The 19,546-nt window shown below is 36.4% G+C and overlaps 1 protein-coding gene across 1 annotated transcript in view; it reads right to left on the bottom strand.

Annotated features, from left to right (window-relative positions):
- Window positions 1-230: 230 nt before the first annotated feature.
- atp9b (ATPase phospholipid transporting 9B) overlaps window positions 231-19,546 on the bottom strand; it is a 40,221-nt gene continuing 20,905 nt past the window's right edge. The window contains 20 exon segments of the mRNA XM_043217756.1: window positions 231-2,365; window positions 2,669-2,701; window positions 3,748-3,951; window positions 5,405-5,462; window positions 5,617-5,725; window positions 5,846-5,910; window positions 6,076-6,231; window positions 6,862-6,926; window positions 7,113-7,257; window positions 7,353-7,442; window positions 7,512-7,595; window positions 7,597-7,611; window positions 8,102-8,272; window positions 9,669-9,752; window positions 11,623-11,715; window positions 12,180-12,341; window positions 16,226-16,480; window positions 18,700-18,812; window positions 18,995-19,137; window positions 19,253-19,413. Coding sequence (XP_043073691.1) covers window positions 2,229-2,365; window positions 2,669-2,701; window positions 3,748-3,951; window positions 5,405-5,462; window positions 5,617-5,725; window positions 5,846-5,910; window positions 6,076-6,231; window positions 6,862-6,926; window positions 7,113-7,257; window positions 7,353-7,442; window positions 7,512-7,595; window positions 7,597-7,611; window positions 8,102-8,272; window positions 9,669-9,752; window positions 11,623-11,715; window positions 12,180-12,341; window positions 16,226-16,480; window positions 18,700-18,812; window positions 18,995-19,137; window positions 19,253-19,413 — 2,343 coding nt within the window. The 3' untranslated portion in view covers window positions 231-2,228.

Genomic DNA, 19,546 nt, shown 5'->3' with positions numbered 1-19,546 from the left:
CCTATGTATAAAGAGAAAAAAATATTCTTATAGTATTTTTTAGAAAAAGAGCTGAATTGTTGAGATTAATAAAATGAAATGAATTTTTGACAAGCAACTAGATATTAGCAAAACTAGCTACGTTTTTCAATTTCTTACATTTATTGGTTTACAACCAATATGATATTCAATTATTAAATATTAGCAAACCGCTAAAACATTCAGACCTCAGGAAACACCCACCAGACCATTTGGAAACATATTGCTCTTTAATCAGACATCGATATCATTAAAATTGTTAAATTATACCGCTGAAACCACTGTGCTAATGACATTGAGAAAATACGCTAACGGAAGCAGCGGCTGCAGTAGCAGTAACAACAACAACAAAAAAAACATCACATTTCTCAGTCGACAGAAAAATGCCAGAAAAACAAAAGCAAAACACTCAAACAAATTAAAATAAGCTATCGTTGTTAGGCCTGTCACAGGGTTAACTGACGGTTTATATACAGTAGAACAAAGAAGATAGTGGTTTTCCTGAGTACAGTACAACTCAACGTCTTCAAAGCAGAAAGGAAATCCACCAGAAAGGGAAGGCGTGCGGCACACGTGTGCTTGGCATCGTCTCATTCAGTATTGTAAACACACACTTTCGATATAGAAAATAAAGTGAATGATAAAACTCATTCCAGCTGACTTGGTCTATAAAGATAAGGCAAGATGATCTTACACGTTATTGAGCAAACTTCACACCGTCAGCACAGTCATGAAGGGACAAAACTAGTGCAGCATTTCCTCTGAATGTCCTTTAAAAAAACCCCTCCAAAATAAACTGCTGATTGTGAAGCGCCATTGTCTATAAAAACATAACTGCTGATGAGCGAGTGCCATAGCATTTGATTTCAGAAAAGCATATATGCCAGTGTATTTCTAAGCAGCTAGAACACCCAAGTATTTTGTTTTCGGTTTTTACGACCTTAAATTCATTCATTGATAACACCAATCCAACAGAAAATACTACATTCATGTCTTGTTTCGATGGCGTCGCGTAATAAGTGATTTAATAAAAAAATCATGCATCAATCAAGTTTGATTTGTCAAATGTCAAAAGTCGTATACAATGTCATTTAGAATGTCAGGTTGAGAGGACCGTTGTTCCCAGAACAAATAGTGCCCGCTGTAATAACACAAGCTGTGCTCTGGTTTACATTTACACAGTTTTGCAGCAGGATCGTATGGCAGCGGCAGCCACAGCACAACAAGAAACCAGAGCTGTCCGAATTCAGCTTCAGTATACACTCATGCAATCAGAACACTCCAATCACAACCGCAGGTATTTATCAAGCCCCGCCCACTCATTAATAAAACAGAATGTGCCAGAAGGGAAAGTGCTGATGGGTGTGATAATACTAATGATGAAAGGTTCACATAGTTCAAACGTTGTCATCAGATTATTTACATCATTGCATATCACAAATAAAAAAACAATAAAAAGCTATCATATTTGATAAAAAAAACACGTAATGCTGATTTTTTTCTTCTTCTTCATATACATTTACGGTAAGTAAAAAGTGACAGGATTGGGTCCATCATTCAAGTGTGAGTGACCCTTTGGTTTCCAGTTATTTCTCTTTCTATCTTTTTTGTGCACTTCAAGTAGGCCTACTCAATACTACTCACCATTTTGTGCTTCTGTCCCACTATTATCTTTAAGTGCAGAAACATGATGAGCACAGAAACATTCATATTGTGTGCGTGTGTGTATATATATATATATATATATATATATATATATATATATATACACACATGCAGACACACACACACAAATCCCATTTTGTCACTGAAAAAGCATTCAGGAAGCACACATAAACAGCATCATAAAGCACTTTGTAGATTGGGATGGTTTTACCCAAAAATGATTGTTTGGTCATTAATTACTCACCCTTGAGTCATTCCAAACATACAGGATTTTCCTTCAAGATCAACATAAAAGCAGATGTTAAGATGAGCAGCATGAACATCCTGCCTAACTTCTCCTTTCGTGTATCCCAAAAAAGACTAAGCCATAAAGGTTGAGAACAACATGATGGTGAGTAAATGATAGCTTTTTCATTTTTGGGCGAACCAACCTCCAGAATTAAAATAAAAGGATTAGAAGAGTTTCAAAGTGTTTGATGCAGCAGTCACGTGTGCTTATAAACGCATCGGCATGCCTTTTGATAACATGTGACCATATGGAAAGTTTAGGAGGAGAGTTTGGAGTAACTCGTCGGGGAGAATTTCCTCTTCAGATATTTGATGATGTAGAGCGGCAAACAGCTGACCAGCGTGATGACGCACACCTTCCACAAGAACACTCGTGTGGTGATAAACGAAAGATCTGAAGAAAAAAAAAAATAAAACGTTGGGGTTAAAGTGTTTATATCTTCGAGGCGCCTTTTCACACGTTATGAAAAAGAATTCTGTCAGGCTGCGGATGAAGTGGATGGGATGCACTTCACCGATGGAATGTTCTGAAAAATGAGTGATCACAGGGTTAGGGCACATTTGAATGGCTCCTTCTCATCCAGGGGCCCACACCACACCAGACTGAAACCCGAGGGAGGAGAACGGACATGTTTGTGGAGACAGGAAATGATAGTTGGTGAAACAACAGAGAGAACACAGGGAAAGACAAACCTACCCAGGAAAGCTCCTAAGGTCACGCGACCTATGCCTGAGGCACAGTCACAAAACAGAGATGGAGAGAAAGAAGAAGAAGAAGAAGAAGAAGAAGAAAGAGCTTAACAGTTATAGTTATTGTACATCAGTCTAAGCTAACTATGTGTGTTTGGTTTGAAACCAGAGCCTATAGAACATCTGTTACAGAGGACATTTTCATTCTGGACTATTATTTACGCTTAAGGAGACAACAGTCGAGAGAGAGAAATAAAACAATAAAATAGGTATATAGATAGGCAATTCAAAATCAAATAATGATATAATTAATTTATTATATAGTAAACAGATAAAACAACAGTGATAGATATCTAGAGATAGATACCACCAATAAAAACACAATAAAAAGCTATCATATTTTCAATTTTCCTTTGTATACAGTGACAGGATTGGGTCCATCATTCAAGTGTGGGTGACCCTTTGGTTTCCAGTTATTTCTCTTTCTATCAATTTATTATATAGTAAACAGATAAAAACAACAGTGATAGATATCACCATAGAATGACAGACAGACAGATAAAATACAAATTATAAAAAAAAAAAGTAGAGCCAGGCAATTAATAAACTAATTTTAAAAAGTTCATACTACAACTACAAAATGTTTTAGTGCTGTCAAACAAAAAAATGTATTTAAATTATTTATGTTTGTGTACTGTGTATATCTATAATTTTTATATAAATATAAAAATGTATGAAAAATATGCTCATATATTACATATTTATATATAACTTTTATGAATAAAAATATAGACACGTTAATACATGAAAATATTTTCAAAGTATATGCTGTATGTGAATTTATATATACGTAAGTTTTCACAGTACACACACACACACACACACACACACACACACACACACACACACACACACACACACACACACACACACACACACACACACACACACACACGTATTATGTAAACAAAACTTTTATTTTGGATGTTTGTCAGCACTGGTATAAATATATATAAATAAGTAAATGTAAAAAAAATATATTAAATTACAAATAAAATAAAAAAACTGGCCTGTGTCTGTTCTTACCGAAGTATTCGTTTAGGAAGGCGAGGGAAGCGAGGTAGCAGCCAAGACTAATAAGTTCAGCTACGACCATGAGCCAGTGCCAGGTGCGGACCGTCAGTGCAACCATCAGCAGCTCCGTCAGGATCAGAGCTGTGAAGGAGATTGCCACCACATGCACAAACTCCTGATCAAACAGCACCAGGGCCCCGTACATCAGGATGCCCCCTAGTGGACAAACAGGGGAAACATTTGAAACGAACCGTCGAGAACCGAGATAAAGCTGTCAGTTTAGTGTTATAATCAGTATACATGAGACACATTAGAAGCTAACAAATTAAACAGGGGAACAACTGGCAACAAAAAAACAGATACGCTAGAGAGGTCATTTAGACCGCAAGACCTGACAAATCCATAAGGTTTACTGATGTCCATCTAGAAGGAGTTTCTTGGGTGATTTCTTGACCCTCGCTCACAGCCTGATCCCCATTCACACATGAGCGAGTTGAGCTCTGACCTCTGTTCGCTCGGCTCCACGCTCGCTCGGCTCCTCAGCCTACTGTAACCATCTCTGCTTTCATTTTAATCATAAACGCCAGCGCAATCCAGCCTAATGGCCTCTAACTGATCACATAATTGCCTCTCTTCATACAGCGAACATTCCTCGGGGTTACTCTCTGGACTAAATGAAATCTTTGCTCATATTTCCCTGTTGTTCTTGTCTCTCTGTATTAAGGTTTAATTAAAAAGCAGGAGCTGTCAGACGGGGACACTGATCTCTCTTGCTCACTGCCCGGATCGATTTACAGTGCGGATAAGGCAGCCGTGTGCGCGTGAGAGCTGGCGATGGTCCGAAAATCACATTCATGAAAAGAGCTCCACCGAATTCACGGGAGACAAGTTACATTTCGCTTCAATGTTTACTTCTTTGATGAAACGTTCACAGTTTATTTGTAGAGAACGTCTGTTTATGGTTAGTTTATAGATGTCATGTTATCTCAGATTGGATTGGATTTTCTTTCTTTTTTTTTTTACGTTTACATTTCCCTTATGTTTGTTCAGTAAATTTTTACTTTAGACAATCCCTCTGGATCAACCAAGGCACAATGGTAACTCGTGCATCACTCCTCCTGAGATTCCAACCTAATTCTAAAAGATGTGTGTAAGCCTTTTTAAAAGATATTTGCTGCAGTTTAATATACAGAGAAAACTACTAAAATGTAATGTACAGTAATGTAAATATTATTACAATTAATGAAGCAGCCATTACTAATTTGGTGGTCTCGTTATTATAAATGCTGATGTGCTGCGTAATATTTTTGTGGGAAAATATTTATTAAAAAGACGCTTTTTTATTAAAAGAATTGTATAAAAGTGTGTTTAAATATGTATAAATAATTAAAAATCTTCACACGGGAAACCTGTATTGATGCAAAACTGAGAAAGATAATTGATTTATAATTGTATCAGCACAGCTCTATAATATTGTAATTAGTATTCAATTCCCTAATAAATATGTTTTGTTTTTAAACCTCCCTTTAAAGTTAAAAATTGTGGAATGTGGTTCAATGTCATAAAGTTACCAAGAGTTACCATGCCCAAAGACACACCAAGAGATATTACGGGTAAGTTACAGTTTACAGTCATACAAAAATATAAATATCATCGTTCGTCCATTTACCTTGATATACACTTATCAAAACCCAAATCAGGAAGGTCTTAAAGGACAGGGAACGACCCTAGTGGAGGGAAAACCAAAGTCAGCATCACTGGCATGCAGCAAACATAAACTCATGCCTTCATTCCAGTAACTTATATCAAGTGTATCATGCAGATACTCAAGCTGTTGGTTAGTTCTGATCCTTACTATTAAAAGGTCTGCTATATTGCTACCTTTGTGAGGTCTTTATAGAGTTCAGGATAAAGCAGAGCCATCTCAGGCTTTACATCCTGGTCCAACACCAGAGAAAAGACAGGGAACATGGTGTAGATTGTGGCATAACTAGAAACAAATAGACATGTTAGGAAATCATGACATCATGTTCAAAGGCACCTATGATGTCCAAAATTACGAGGTAGGTAGACAGCTCACATGTTTTTGGGTGAACCAGGCTTTACTTACCCCACCATAAGGAAACCTTGGTACAGAGGAACAGACGCAAAGTAGAAAATAGAAGAAAAAACAGCCTGAGAAGAAAGACACAAATTTAAATCAAGATGTTAACACTTTAAGTCAAGAGGCTCCACAGCAAGTGTGTTGAGAGAAAACAGATTTACTGTAATGACTCTGGTCACTATATCACTACAGAAGTGGAAATGTACACGAGGCTCCTCACACTCTGTGTATGCTACCTGCATGGTGGAGATGATCATGCCACGATGCATGACAAACTGGCCCAGAGCTGCTGAGCGTTTGTAGCTGTTGCGGCCGTGAACCATCAGCAGTCTGCCAATGTGTTTGAACTGGGTTATAGAGAAATCTGCTGCCAGAGACGCCTGCTTTCCCTCCTGAAACAATAGGTAAGACAGAATAATGCACTTCTATCAACAGAGTCTAAATATTATACTGTTATTTTTCATTATTTCTTTAAGCTAGATTAAAAGAGTTAATGAATGTGCTAATCAATGTTTTATTTGTGAAAAACTATGAATGTACAAAAATGTCACAAAACTACCAATAACACCAACAGATCACATTTTAGCTCAAAATAATAATAAAACAAAGCAATTCTATGACCACAAAGTGTCGACATCATTGTGACATTTAAGTATATTTGCAACAAATTCATATGAGCAGAATGTCTAACATTAGCTTAAAAAACTGAGAAAGGTTATTTTATATATATGTATATATATGTCTGTGTGTGTGTGTGTGTGTGTGTGTGTGTATTATATATATATTTATTTACATATACACACAAATATATACTTATTTATATACAGATATTTCAGACAAACACATGAATATAAAAACATTCTATTACAGTAGTGAGAATCTACCAAGAGTTTCAACAATTAGAGTAAAGGGAATTACACACAAAAAAATAAAACAGAGTTTTTATAATTCATTTTATAATTAATTAAAATGAATTAAAGGTGACAGGAAAAGACAATTTACGTTAATGAGAAACACCTCACCTTCCCTTCAATACCGATACCGCAGTCTGCCGCTTGGATCATGCTGACATCATTTCCTCCATCGCCTGAGCACAGAGATAAGAAAGATGATAGCGGGAAAACATGAGAAGACACTGTGAAGACAGTCATCTTTACCGCTCTCAAAGATTTATGTGCTGGGAGAGAGTTCAGTTTAAGTGGGTTTTGTCTCAGCTACTGGATGATGGGACTTAAAGCTCAACAGACTGAGGAGAGAAGTGGAGAGGACTGACCGATGGCACATGTTCTGTTGTCTGTATGCTGCTGTAACAATCGAACGATCTGAGCTTTCTGCGTGGGAGAGCAGCGACAGCAAACCACAGCGGGGCACTGACAGGCCAGCTCCACAAATTCATGCTCGTAGTAGCGCAGACAGACCTAATGGGCCACACATAATCAGTGTGAGAAAATAAAACCTGTTCATACATGACTTTGTTAAATATATATGGAACGTCAGAGGGTTTTTTTTTTACCTCTAGAGAGTCTCCTGAGATGACCAGTGCACAGTCGTGTTTTCTCCTGAAGGCGTTCAGCTCCAGATGAGCCTCACCTCTGTTGGACACCTGCCACAAAGCATTCAAACTAAATTCACTTCCCTTAAAAATCCAAATAAGCTGTGGTTCTGATCCTACCGGCTTGAAAACATGGATGTCTTGATTTCTAGAAACCAAGTGGGAACTTTTGGCGATGCACGTCGCAGTTTCCAGCTTGTCTCCCGGTCAACATCCAGATCTGAAACATAAAGAAGAACCCACGAGTTCATATTGCAATGGTGTTTGGGGGTTCACATATTTTTGGCCACATGTGAGATCCTGGACCACAAAACTAGTCAAAGGTGTCTCAAAAAGTTTATGCAAACAAACTAAATAAATAAATAAGCTTTCTGCTTATGGTTTGTTAAGATAGGACAATAATTGGCCGAGAAACAACTATTGAAATGCAACTATGAAAATACTGAGAAAATTGCCTTTAAATTTGTCCAAAAATGAAGTTCTTAGCAATGCATATTACTAATCAAAAATAAAGTTTATATATCAACGGTAGAAAATGTACAAAATATCTTCATGGAGCATGATCTTTACCTAATTTCCTAATGATTTTAGCATTAAAAATAAATATCAATAATTTAGACCCATATAATGTGATTTTGGCTATTGCTTTAAATATACACCAGCAACTTAAAACAGGTTTTGTGGTCCAGGGTTTCATATTGCGCGTGTACCTTGATCCCTGCATTGCGGAGGAGCTCTAGAGTGGGCCGGACATCGGCCTGTAGCTGATCTTCTACTCCAGTGAGACACAGAAGCTCCATCTCTCTCTCCAGACTCTCCACCACCGCCGCCACCTTCAGAGCGCGATCATGGATACTCAACTTCGCCTGATTATACCGACTCTGAACAGACAGAAAAGGATAAAATGGGTGCTAAACTATGAAGATTTTAAACCGGCCTTGCTGCAGTAGCAAAAATGAGGGTAATTTGTTTGGTTTCTAGAAATCAATTCAAACTGACCGTTTAAATGAACCAATTCCAAACTCTATAATTTGTAACATCAACGTAATCGTTAAAGTTTACCAAAAGACATTTTTCTTACTGTGTATTAAATGAAAATGTAAAAAAAATGTTGTTTATTACAAATTACACTATTGTACAAAGAATTAGGGAAGGCATGGTTTAGATTTCAGAGACATCATCCGAACTTCCACGATTGTATTTTTCCTTCAAAATAACAAGTTTAGAGAGTAAGGGTCCAATGATTTACACAATTCATGAGTTGGATAGTATTACAGATTTTGAGTCACAGATTGAGTCATTTTCTGTACTAGCAAAAAAAAAAAAAAAAAGAAGAAGAAGTAAAGTACACTTATTAATAAAACACTAAGGGCTCACTCAACACACAGCAAAAACTAGTAGTAATAAAGCTAATAAAGGTCAACATTTTTAAAGACAAGGGAATCACGACAAAAAAGTAGTATGCTTTAACAGATGGACTCCAAATACGTTTGAAAATGTAATTCAGTCCCAGGTGGGAAGACCTCATACCAAATACTATCAACAAATACTGTACAACAGCTTAAATACAATAAGTGCATTGCAATGCTGACATTACCTTACATCATTTTCCTCTATTATAACGGGTTCTTCTTATGTACAATACAGCAACCCCCTCCTCTCTGTTACTGGCAAACCAAATTTGGGATTTGATTACTTCAGCTTGTTACTCAAGTCATGGGTTTGTTATGGTTATTATTATATGCAGACAGACGTCTAGCCGCCTTGTCCAAATGCATCCGTTATTGCAACATGTAAACTTTGGCCCAGGTTTTGGGGACAATAAATTGAACATGTTCACATTTAATTGGATTATTCAGTAAATTACAAGTCTTCGAATGAGTGAAATAGTCACTGCTACGATAAACCTAATAAATTAATTCAAAACCACAAAAGAAATTTGTGATCTAATAATCTAATCTAACGTTGATAAATTGTGCTTTAATACTCGCTGTTATCTCTCACAATTTTCATGCAAACAAATAACCATATTTCTTCCATCGACTGTGCCTTCTAAAAATAGATGATATGTGTGTTTACGGAGTAAAATTTTAGCATTAAGTTTTGGGTTCAAGGGTCATAATGGTCTTATTGTTAACAATGGCTTTTTGCTTAAAAATAATGGTTCCTAGTTTTGAGTACAAACGTCACACCAAGTTGAGAATCGTCAAGGTACGCTTTTATGATTTTAAACTATATCACTATATATTACCCCACATATGAACTGGTATATCATACCTCAAAGTCCTGGTATTGCTCTTCAGTCAGTGATTTCTTAGCCACCACCAGTGTCCGCAGTCCCTCTCTGGCCATGTTCCCACACTGAGACAACATAATGCAACACACAACTACAGTTACATCAGCTGCATCCACGACGTGTGGGTGGTTGTGTATTAGTATTCTGTGAACTCAATTGGTATACAGAGAGCATGAGAACAAAGATATAAACAATGCTTTTAACACAATTGTATTTACAGGAAACATCAAAACAGTGTCACGCAAATACAGATATCCGAACACGCACACGCACAGGAAGAATCAATCGTGAAAAATACAACAGTGCCTGTGGGAATTGTTGAGCAGACAGTAAAAGATGTGGGACAGCGGTTTAATTTTGATATGAAAATCCAACGGGCGAAAGTGATGCAGTGATTGCTTATTGACCTGTCCTTATAGCTGCGTCTCACATACACACACAAAGCGCACCGATAAGGATTATGACATGATGTTCCCAGTCATACGCCTTTATTGAGGTCATTCATTAATTAATAAGCCTCATCTCCGCCCCTCATCGACTGCATATTGCCAATACAATTGTAATCATCAAAGCGAGAAATGCATGTGTGATGATGTGCTGAGCAGATTGTCCTTGATCACAGGGGCTAGGACAGGCCGACCTGCTTGTTATGCTTTGCGCTACCTTATCAAATGCGTTGATTCTTAATTCAACAGGGATCTGTTCATAAAGACACTCCTACAAGGGATTCAATAACAAAATCACTGGCGGTACCTACTGAGGAAGTCTGTTGCCATAAATCGTCACATACTACGCAAATACTCGTTTATACTTAACATTTAGTATTGTAGTATGTATATATTATGCACTGCTGTTCAGATGTTTGATCATACTCATCAATACATATTTAAAAAAAAAAAATAAAAAAATATGATAATATTTATAATGATAATGATATAATAAATATATTACAATTTTAATTTTAAAATGTGATTCATTGCCGTGATGGCAAATCTGATCTTCCAGGAGCCATTACTCTAGTCTTCAGTGTCACATGATCTATGTTGGTTTGGTGCTCAAAAAACATTATCAATATTAAACTGTGATGCTTAATATTTTTTTTCCTTTTAAATGGTTCTTTGATCAATACTATCAAAAGTATTTATTTCAAATACAAATGTTTTGTAGCATTATAAAATGTTTTGGCTTTCTCATAAAACACAAACGTTATAGACTGCAAAATTTCATCTACTAAACTTTGTGCCTTTGTATGACTTTTATTCTTATCATCAAGATTCTTTAGTTAATAAAAAGTTTAAAAGAACAGTAATTGATTGAAATAGAAATATTATATATCAACTTTTTATTGTCATCTTTGATCCACTGAATGCATACTTGCTAAATGATGCAACCTGTGTTGTTAAAAGCGCTATATAAATAAAAATGATTGATTGATTGATTGATAAATAAAAAGCATTAATTCCTTAAAAACCTATTGGACCCCAAACATTACTGTAAGTATATAACATTTGACATGTATCACAATATGTATGTCATAACTGTTATATTGTTTAAATCTTATTAAAAATGTAAAAACTATCACGAGTCAACACTACATCAAAATTTGTGATACTCTTAATCTGGTGACATTTGTCCTATTCTTTTAGTTTTTGTATTTGAATGGATAAAATACATTTGAGAACAAATATAAAATGTAGTGAGTTTATTTGTATTGTCTTCATTGTGTTCACACACACACACACACACACACGCACACAGATTATTAAAAGGACAGATTATAATTCAGATACGAAAACAATTAAAAATGCAAATAAACAAATCAAAACAAAAGAAGGGTCACAGAAACAGACAATTAGATTTATTCATAAGCTCACCAACCCACACAAAAAAGCAGAATGCCGATTTTCCCATCAACAATGGTTCATGCATTCTTACCTCCTCCTCCAGCCAATCATTGTACTGTACAATGCTCGCCATAGCAACATCAGCCCCTTTCATGTAAAATGTGATGTCGCCCGTAGCCTCCTCCTGAAACGCAATCAATTCAACAGAGAACACTTAAAAACATATCCAAATCATGTCTAACTCATTAGTATGTCCAACCGTAGAGCACAAAACCACACAGATGGCAAATAGAGCCCTAAAGTTATCAGTAAATAAGACGACAAACAGAGATGATCTTCCCTAAGCTCTCACGCAAACGCATGTCAAAAGCTTTGGCCAACAATACTTTTATGCATGTACTGTAACAGACAAACAAACAACACAACACCAAACTCTCAAGTACACAGAGTCCTGAAGTAACTAATAGCTTACTTAACAATAGCTGAAGGACACAAAGACACTCTACAAAGGAGACAAGCTCAAACACGTACACATTGCCAAACTCATATCCTCACCAGATGTATTTACAGTGTTTGAAACGAGAGAAATACCGTATGTAATTCTGAACGCAGACAAACACACTCGCACATTTGTAACGCGACACGCACCCTGACAATAATGCCCATGCGCTTGCTCTCCGAGGTGAAGGGGAAGATCTGGAGGATGTAATAGGTCAAGATGTGTCCGGCAGGGGTCTTCAGCTGGAGGGACGTCAGGTCTCTGTTGACCAGAGTCAAACCCACGCTCTCAGTCCAGCGCACCAGAGCCACCTACACAACATGTGAAAGAATATCTTGTTGTAAGAGATGTCTGTTTTTATGACCATTTACATGCCACTTATCGCTTTCAATGATCAAACATTCTTTATAGAGTGGAGTATATTTATAGTTTGGTTGATGGTTAGATAAAAAAACTAAAAAATAAACACACCCAGAAATGTATTACAAAGTATGTACAGATATTACATAAACGCATAGACATGACAGAAGTACACTGATATAAAATAAAACAAAATAAAAGATTAAAAAAAAGGTGACTTTTACATTTCTACTTAAAAATTGTCTATCTAAAAAAAACAAAAAAACACTAGGTCTTAGTCACTAATGAAGTTTATGAAAATCCGATTTGAGTCACTGATCATGTGAATCCCTGTAAAGAGAAGTCGTGTGTCTACTGGAAAACAAGATTCTGTTTGGATCATTCTGAAAAAACCAAAACAGATACTGAAATATTCAACTCTAGTTGAAATATGCTGACAATATAGAGTTATGCTGATAAATAAATGTATAAAAATACTGCATGGAAGTAGACAAGATTGTAATAAATTCTATAAAATCTTGTTCAGTTCTGTCTCAGACTTCTTGACCCCATTGCATGCACTGTTTATCTCAAGACTGAAAGATCATAAACGTCTCTGCAAATTATGTCTTTAAATTACTCCACAGCTCTTTGATTACAACTGCTTTCTTTGCTCTTACACACATCAGAACACAGCTAGAACTCTTGTTTATGGCATTTCAATGTGATATGACTAATTAGCCAGTCTTCTATCAACCTGACAGTGCTAAATGATGCCCTTAAGAGCGTGCGCGCACACACACGCGCACACAAGTAACTCAGGTGGTGGGGAAATGCCTTCAGGAGAGGAGCAGGGAACTGTTTTACGACACAGGGGAGAGCCTTTAATACACTCTATCAATCATTTCAGCAGTACAGGAAGAAAAGCTGTAATCATAAACCAAGATCACTGCGCCTTCAAGAAGTGGAGAGGATTGAAACCGCACCATGTGACCTACGACCACATGAAGACGTGGCTGTTATTTAATAAAGAGACCAGATGTGACAGGAAATATGATACGACGTCATAAAGTAGGCAAAGTGGAGATGGGTTTATCTGACAGAGCAGTTTCTTCCAGGAATATGCTGAGAGAAGTTTATCTGAATTCTATCTTTTAGTTGCTGTTATTATAACAGTATATTATTTTAGTTTTTTTGAGCAATGACTTTTCATGACTTTCCCAGTAGTTCTGATTACAGGCTTTAAAAAAAAGAAGCTTTCTAGACATTGCACTTGCAAAGATTTTTTTTTATTTTATGTATTTTTTTATTATTATTATTTTTTTTACAAATTCAATATTTTAGAACAAAAAATTTATAAATTGACTGATTAAAGAAATTATTAAACACTTTTATTAATTAATAAATTTAATTATAGTTTTTTTGTTTTATTACAAATTTTATTTCCCAATCACAGATTTTAAATGAAAAAAATAATTACTTTGACATATTTGACTGGATCACTCTAATCAAAACCAGACTAAGATTGCATCCGTTTTAACGTCGTTCTAACAAAAAAACTCATTCTAAAAGAATTGAACATGCCATAACTCTCTTGTACGAGTAGCCCATCTTTTGTGACAACTTCTATTTAATAGGCTAAAGGTTAGAGGTCAATACTATATTTTTCCTAGAAGAAGCAAAGGTCAACAGTCACTGAACACTGTCGTCTCATCTGAATAAGCCAAAACCACTAATAAAACCATCAGTGAACTTCTATTACCCTCCATAAGTAAAACTTCATTATCGGACATAACAAACGGTCTAGCTCATGAGAATGTCTGATCATTAAAGGTCATGATAAACCTCTGACCCCTGACACTGTGGGGTCAAAGGTCACAAATGACTTAAAGTAAGTGTCCGGAAAGGCATCTGGGATATTCAATCCCTGAACTTGGCTCTCTTTAGGAATATTATCGCTATGCGCCTGTCATATTAAAGGCTGAAAAGGCTGGAGGTCTTTGAGCGAGCACACATAGACACAGGCGCTGATGAGAGTGACACGTAGAGAAAGACTAGTGTTAACCGCTAGTCTCTCAGAGAAAATTAAATATTGATCAATCCCGGAGTGAAGACGTTGGAGAGATAAGACCTGGGCATTAAAGAAAATAAATAAGTAGACACATCAAGGGAGAAGAGAGGACAGGCAATTCCACTAAAGAGGGAGATGGACAGATTTCTTTTTCCTTTTATCACTCTCAAAAGATATCTACGTCTACAGAAGGTCTTGAAGAAAAAGATGCGGGGTCTGTATAAGGGAAAAATGAAAGGGCACCAGAATATTTTCAATTTATATAATGACTTGCGCGTTTTCTTGAAAACAATCAATGCTTTGAAAACGACTGCCCTTCATTAGTTCATCTTCATTAGATCCTGCAAGGGAACAGCAAACATTGTACAGAATTATCGAACGCTTAAAGGGTTAGTTCACCTAAGCATACAGATTTTGTCATCTTTTACTTATTTAACCGTGTTTTTTCAAACGGAAATAGTTTTCTTTCTTCCATAGACAACGCCGTAGACAAAAAAAATGCTCCACAAACCGTGAGGCTCCAAACATGACAAAAAAAAAGCAATGTAAAAATGTCATATGCTAATGAAAATTAGGCTGTGAGGGATAGACATACATTCACTCGATAGGTTGTACTTTTTTCAACCTTGGTTTACAAATAGATTACTGTTAGGACTTCTGTTATCAAGGAAGTATTTCATTGTGTGAAAACGAAATGCAAACACTGTGCTAAACTTCTGCATCACAGAAGAAAGAAAGTTTCTACAGGCTTGGAAGATCGTGAGTAATCTATGATAGAAATGTAATTTCTGGGTGAATTACACCTCCAAGTCGAGCCTCAAACAACTCTTCATTTTCCCTGTTAAAAAATATATTTAAACTATAATGAGCTTGACGTTTCCCTCCATCTATTTGAAGACTGCTGCCTTTGTGACATATGTTTGGCCTCAATGCCTTTTCTGCCATTTATTTAGTGCTTTTCTTACCAACAACTCATTCAAAATATTGTTGCTCTACAACGGATCTATAAATATCTACGATCTCTCAACACAAATGATGACCGAGTCCTTCCTGGTGTGTGACCTACCCCTGCCCCCTCTGCTTCTGATATTTATTGAGCCCTCTCAGATTTCTCTACTAACACAGAGTCTATATTACCATCCAATAAGGCAGTAAATTCAAGGCTAAAGTGGGGGAGTCATAAATACTAAAGCAGCGATATATAGGATTACACTGTTAGAGGAATGAGGAGACCAGTGTCAATGCAATCTATCTGATTTCTAAATAAAATAAATAGGAAAAAAAAAACTATCCTGTTTTTTTTTTTCTAGCTGGAACCGCTCAAGCAGAAAATGACGAAAATGAAACAGGATTATTATAAGGATTACAAAATATTAATATGAATAATCTCTTAATTTTGATTTAGCAAATAAATAAATGACTTAAATAAGGTGACATGTTATTTCGATATTCTACTAACTGTAACTTTGCAAATACAAGTCAACTAGCAGTCATTAGAGTATCAGTAGACTGTTTGCTTAATATTTACTAACACTTTTTATTTTGATGGGTCCACAGCACACAATATGCAGACTATGAGGAACAATACATGTCAATTTATTCTACTTACCCTAAACCTACCCTAATAGTCTACTCTGAGAGTTGGTAGACTATTAGGTTATTAGTTGGTAGACTATTGCAAATGAATGAGATTAAGTTGACATGTAATTACAAAGTTTTTATAGTTAGTAGAATGTCTAAAGTGTGAGCATAAATAAGATTTCTTACAGAACGCCCCATCATTACCTCATCAGGACTGGAGGCCTGGTACGTGCGGTTGTCGTCGCTGAAGTCCTGGTCGGCCTCTGTGCTCTCTGGCTCGGCGCTGGCACCATTAATGCGGGATTCGTACACCGGTGTAACGTTGTGGCAGAGGGCGATGGCTTTTACGGCTTCGTGGATCCGGCTACTCACGCTCTTCCGGACCTTCGGTGCGGGCGGTTGTGGTTTACGAGAGGGTGTTGAACTCGCACTATTGCCATTCGTCTGCGCCGAGCTCACCTGGAGAGACACAACGTTGAAATAATAAGAGTGCTCTTTAGCTTCATAAATAACATTATTCGCTTGCCAAGACTGAATTACTTTCATCAAAATACACTAATATTAAACATTATTATAACTGAAATTAACAGCTTTTGCTTTTCATTGCATTTTAGATGGTATTTATTTCCGTGATGGCAACATAGAAATTTTAGCAGTCAGTCCTACAGTCTCCAGGGCCACATGATTCTTTAAAAATCATTTGGTGCTCAAGAAACATTTCTTATTGGTAGCAGTGTTGAAAAGAGTTGTGCTGCTTAACATTTGCATAAGACTTCTTTAATTCAGAACAAGAACATAATTTTTTGTGACAATTTAAGTCACCCTAACAGCAAGAAATATTTGTTTCAAGAAAGTGTTCAGTGCAACACATTTCAAGAATCTGATAACCTCACGTGTAGTATAAGAACGGGGGCCTGGCCAGGAAGTCTATGTTGATAACTCATCTTCCTGTGCTCTCTCAGTGTCAGGACACACTGGGCAAAATAAAGCGTGAAGATTTTATTAGTGTCTCCCCACACAACGACATCGGAATCCCACCCTGACTCTGAAACTTATCAATTTACATAAGCACCACTGTGAGCCTTCTTGTGTGTGTGTGTGTGTGTGTGTGTGTGTGTGTGTGTGTGTGCGCGCGCATTTGACAGGGGTTGCTGTGCTCCACTGGAGCAGGAGATTTCTCTTGATGAACTCCTCTTTCCTCAGAGCTTTGCTGAGGGGAAGAGATGACAACCTGCACACAGCCTTCAGATGAAGGTACATAAAAACACCCCACTGCTGGCTCACTCTATTAAATTAAAGTATATTAGCTTCCTGATTTGGCAATTTGAATATGAATATATAAAAATACAGTAGAAGCGTGATGAGATAAATGCACTGTCAGATGCACCTTATTAATTAATGCCTCTTAATTATTACAATTATATTATATTTGCTGTCATCTAACACTGACTTAATCTTTAAAAAACATTTAACATTTAATTAACTATAATCTTTAGAAAATCTCAAAATGAATATATTTTTATAATGTACATTACAAATGCTGTGATGTCTAAATTCACTTATAGAATTTAATTATAAGGTCTTTGGCATTATCAAGAATTTTAATACTAATACTATACTAAATATAAACATATATATATATATAAAAAACGCAAGAAAGAGAAGAACTCAAAAATAAATTAAATAGCACTGTGTAGGAAATAAGTCAATTTTCAGTTTAAATCAAAAGTGACTAAATAATCAGAATTTGCCAAAAAAATAAATAAAAATATACAAATATACGACTACGTTAACGATACAGTTCAATACTGTTCAAAGGTTCTGCTCCTCTCTGAATTTTTTCACCTAACTAAAGCTCATTACTACAAAAACTGCATACAGGGTATTTTAGGTTCAATTAATAGAAAAGCTATGATTTTAAACCACAACACTTTTAAGGAGTCACAAAATGCAAACTAAATTAAATTTTCTCACCTTTTTCATTTTCATTTAGTGCCACAAAAATGTCTGACTTCACCTTTGCTGTACAATTTTATGGAAAGCTAAGAATGCTATTTAGAAGCAGAAAACAACTTGTGAACTGAAGGCTTTAAACTGAATCACACCGTCTACATATGAATATCAAATTTTGACCTTTTTAAAACACAATTAGAGTTCAAAATCCCAGTTGGACAGGCAAGAAATGTCTGTAGACTCACCCCGACTCAAAAAAAACGATGGGGTTTGCCCTCGACAAAACAACAGCTGTTTTTAATAATAATTTCTTTTTACTCATAACACTCCAGAGAGAATCGGAGCTATAACTGCCTCGTGCACACCAAAGCATGTTAAGCTGTAAATTACATTATGTTTATTGATTCCTGTCAAACTCAATTTCACACAAGTTGTTGGACACGGACTCTGACACGTCCTGAGGGGGGATATAATAAGGCTATGATCGCTCATATCATGGGTACATTTCAAACCTGCCTAGCGCTCCATCATCACAGTAATGAAGGACCATGAAGCATGAAAATCAATTGCCGCTGTGGCTTTAACACTGTCACCCAACTGTTGGCACAAAATGTGCACACTCACACACACAGCCCAAAGGAAGGATGTGAAACTCTTTAAGTTGTCTCTATAGGGAAAGCGATTGTCTTAATGGTGATGTATAAGGTGACAGATGTCAATCACACCTGAGCGTAGGACTGGATGATGTGACTCTGGATCTCATCCATAGTGTCAGTCCCATATGACACAGTGCCGAGATGGAGGCGCTTGAAGACCATTTCGTTCTGGGTCAGAGTGCCTGGAAAAACAGCAAACAAAGATTAAGATCAGGAGAGAAATCAATAGTTATTATAAAGCTTTTGGATGAGCAGAATGGTTTCGACACAAAGAAAAAAAACATATAAAGCGTATAGCAGAGTATAGCAAAAATTCTAATAAAATAAAAATTTGAAATAAATAAAATAAAATAATTAAAAGTACCTGTCTTGTCTGTGAGCAGGTAGACCAGCCGGCCAAGTTCTTCTGGGATGGTGCTTGTCCGAACCACAGTACCTGGAATATTCTCATCCTTCATAATCATCCAGCCATACGCCGACTTCCCCATGTCCAGGTTCACTCTTAGACTACACACACACATATATAAATGTCCTGATAAAACACGTTTGTTCTTCTCATTTCCCACAGCTGAAGATTTTGCTGTAATATTTTTACATTATTGTGATGATAATATAAATATACCTGATGGGGATGATGTATGAAAATAAAACCACGAAGCGGAACAGGTTTCGGAACCAGGGACCAAGAAATCCCTGCAAAGCCACCATAACAACAGACAGAATCACCTGAGCCAGGAACAGAGCTTTTGTTAGGCGGTTTAACTCCAGGTCCAACAGTCCCACCTGCAGAGAAAGAGATGAGAATTTTGAAATTAAAAAATTTGGTATCCTTTAATAAGCGTTTAAACTTGCATTTTAGTAAACAATTAACAGAATGTACACTCAGCTGGTCATTATCACTGTAAATCAACCTGTA

Source organism: Puntigrus tetrazona, chromosome 19 (assembly GCF_018831695.1).
Source record: "Puntigrus tetrazona isolate hp1 chromosome 19, ASM1883169v1, whole genome shotgun sequence".
Taxonomy (NCBI): Eukaryota; Metazoa; Chordata; class Actinopteri; order Cypriniformes; family Cyprinidae; genus Puntigrus; species Puntigrus tetrazona.
Note: the sequence above shows the minus strand (reverse complement) of the source record. Positions and strands in the feature narration are given on the sequence as shown.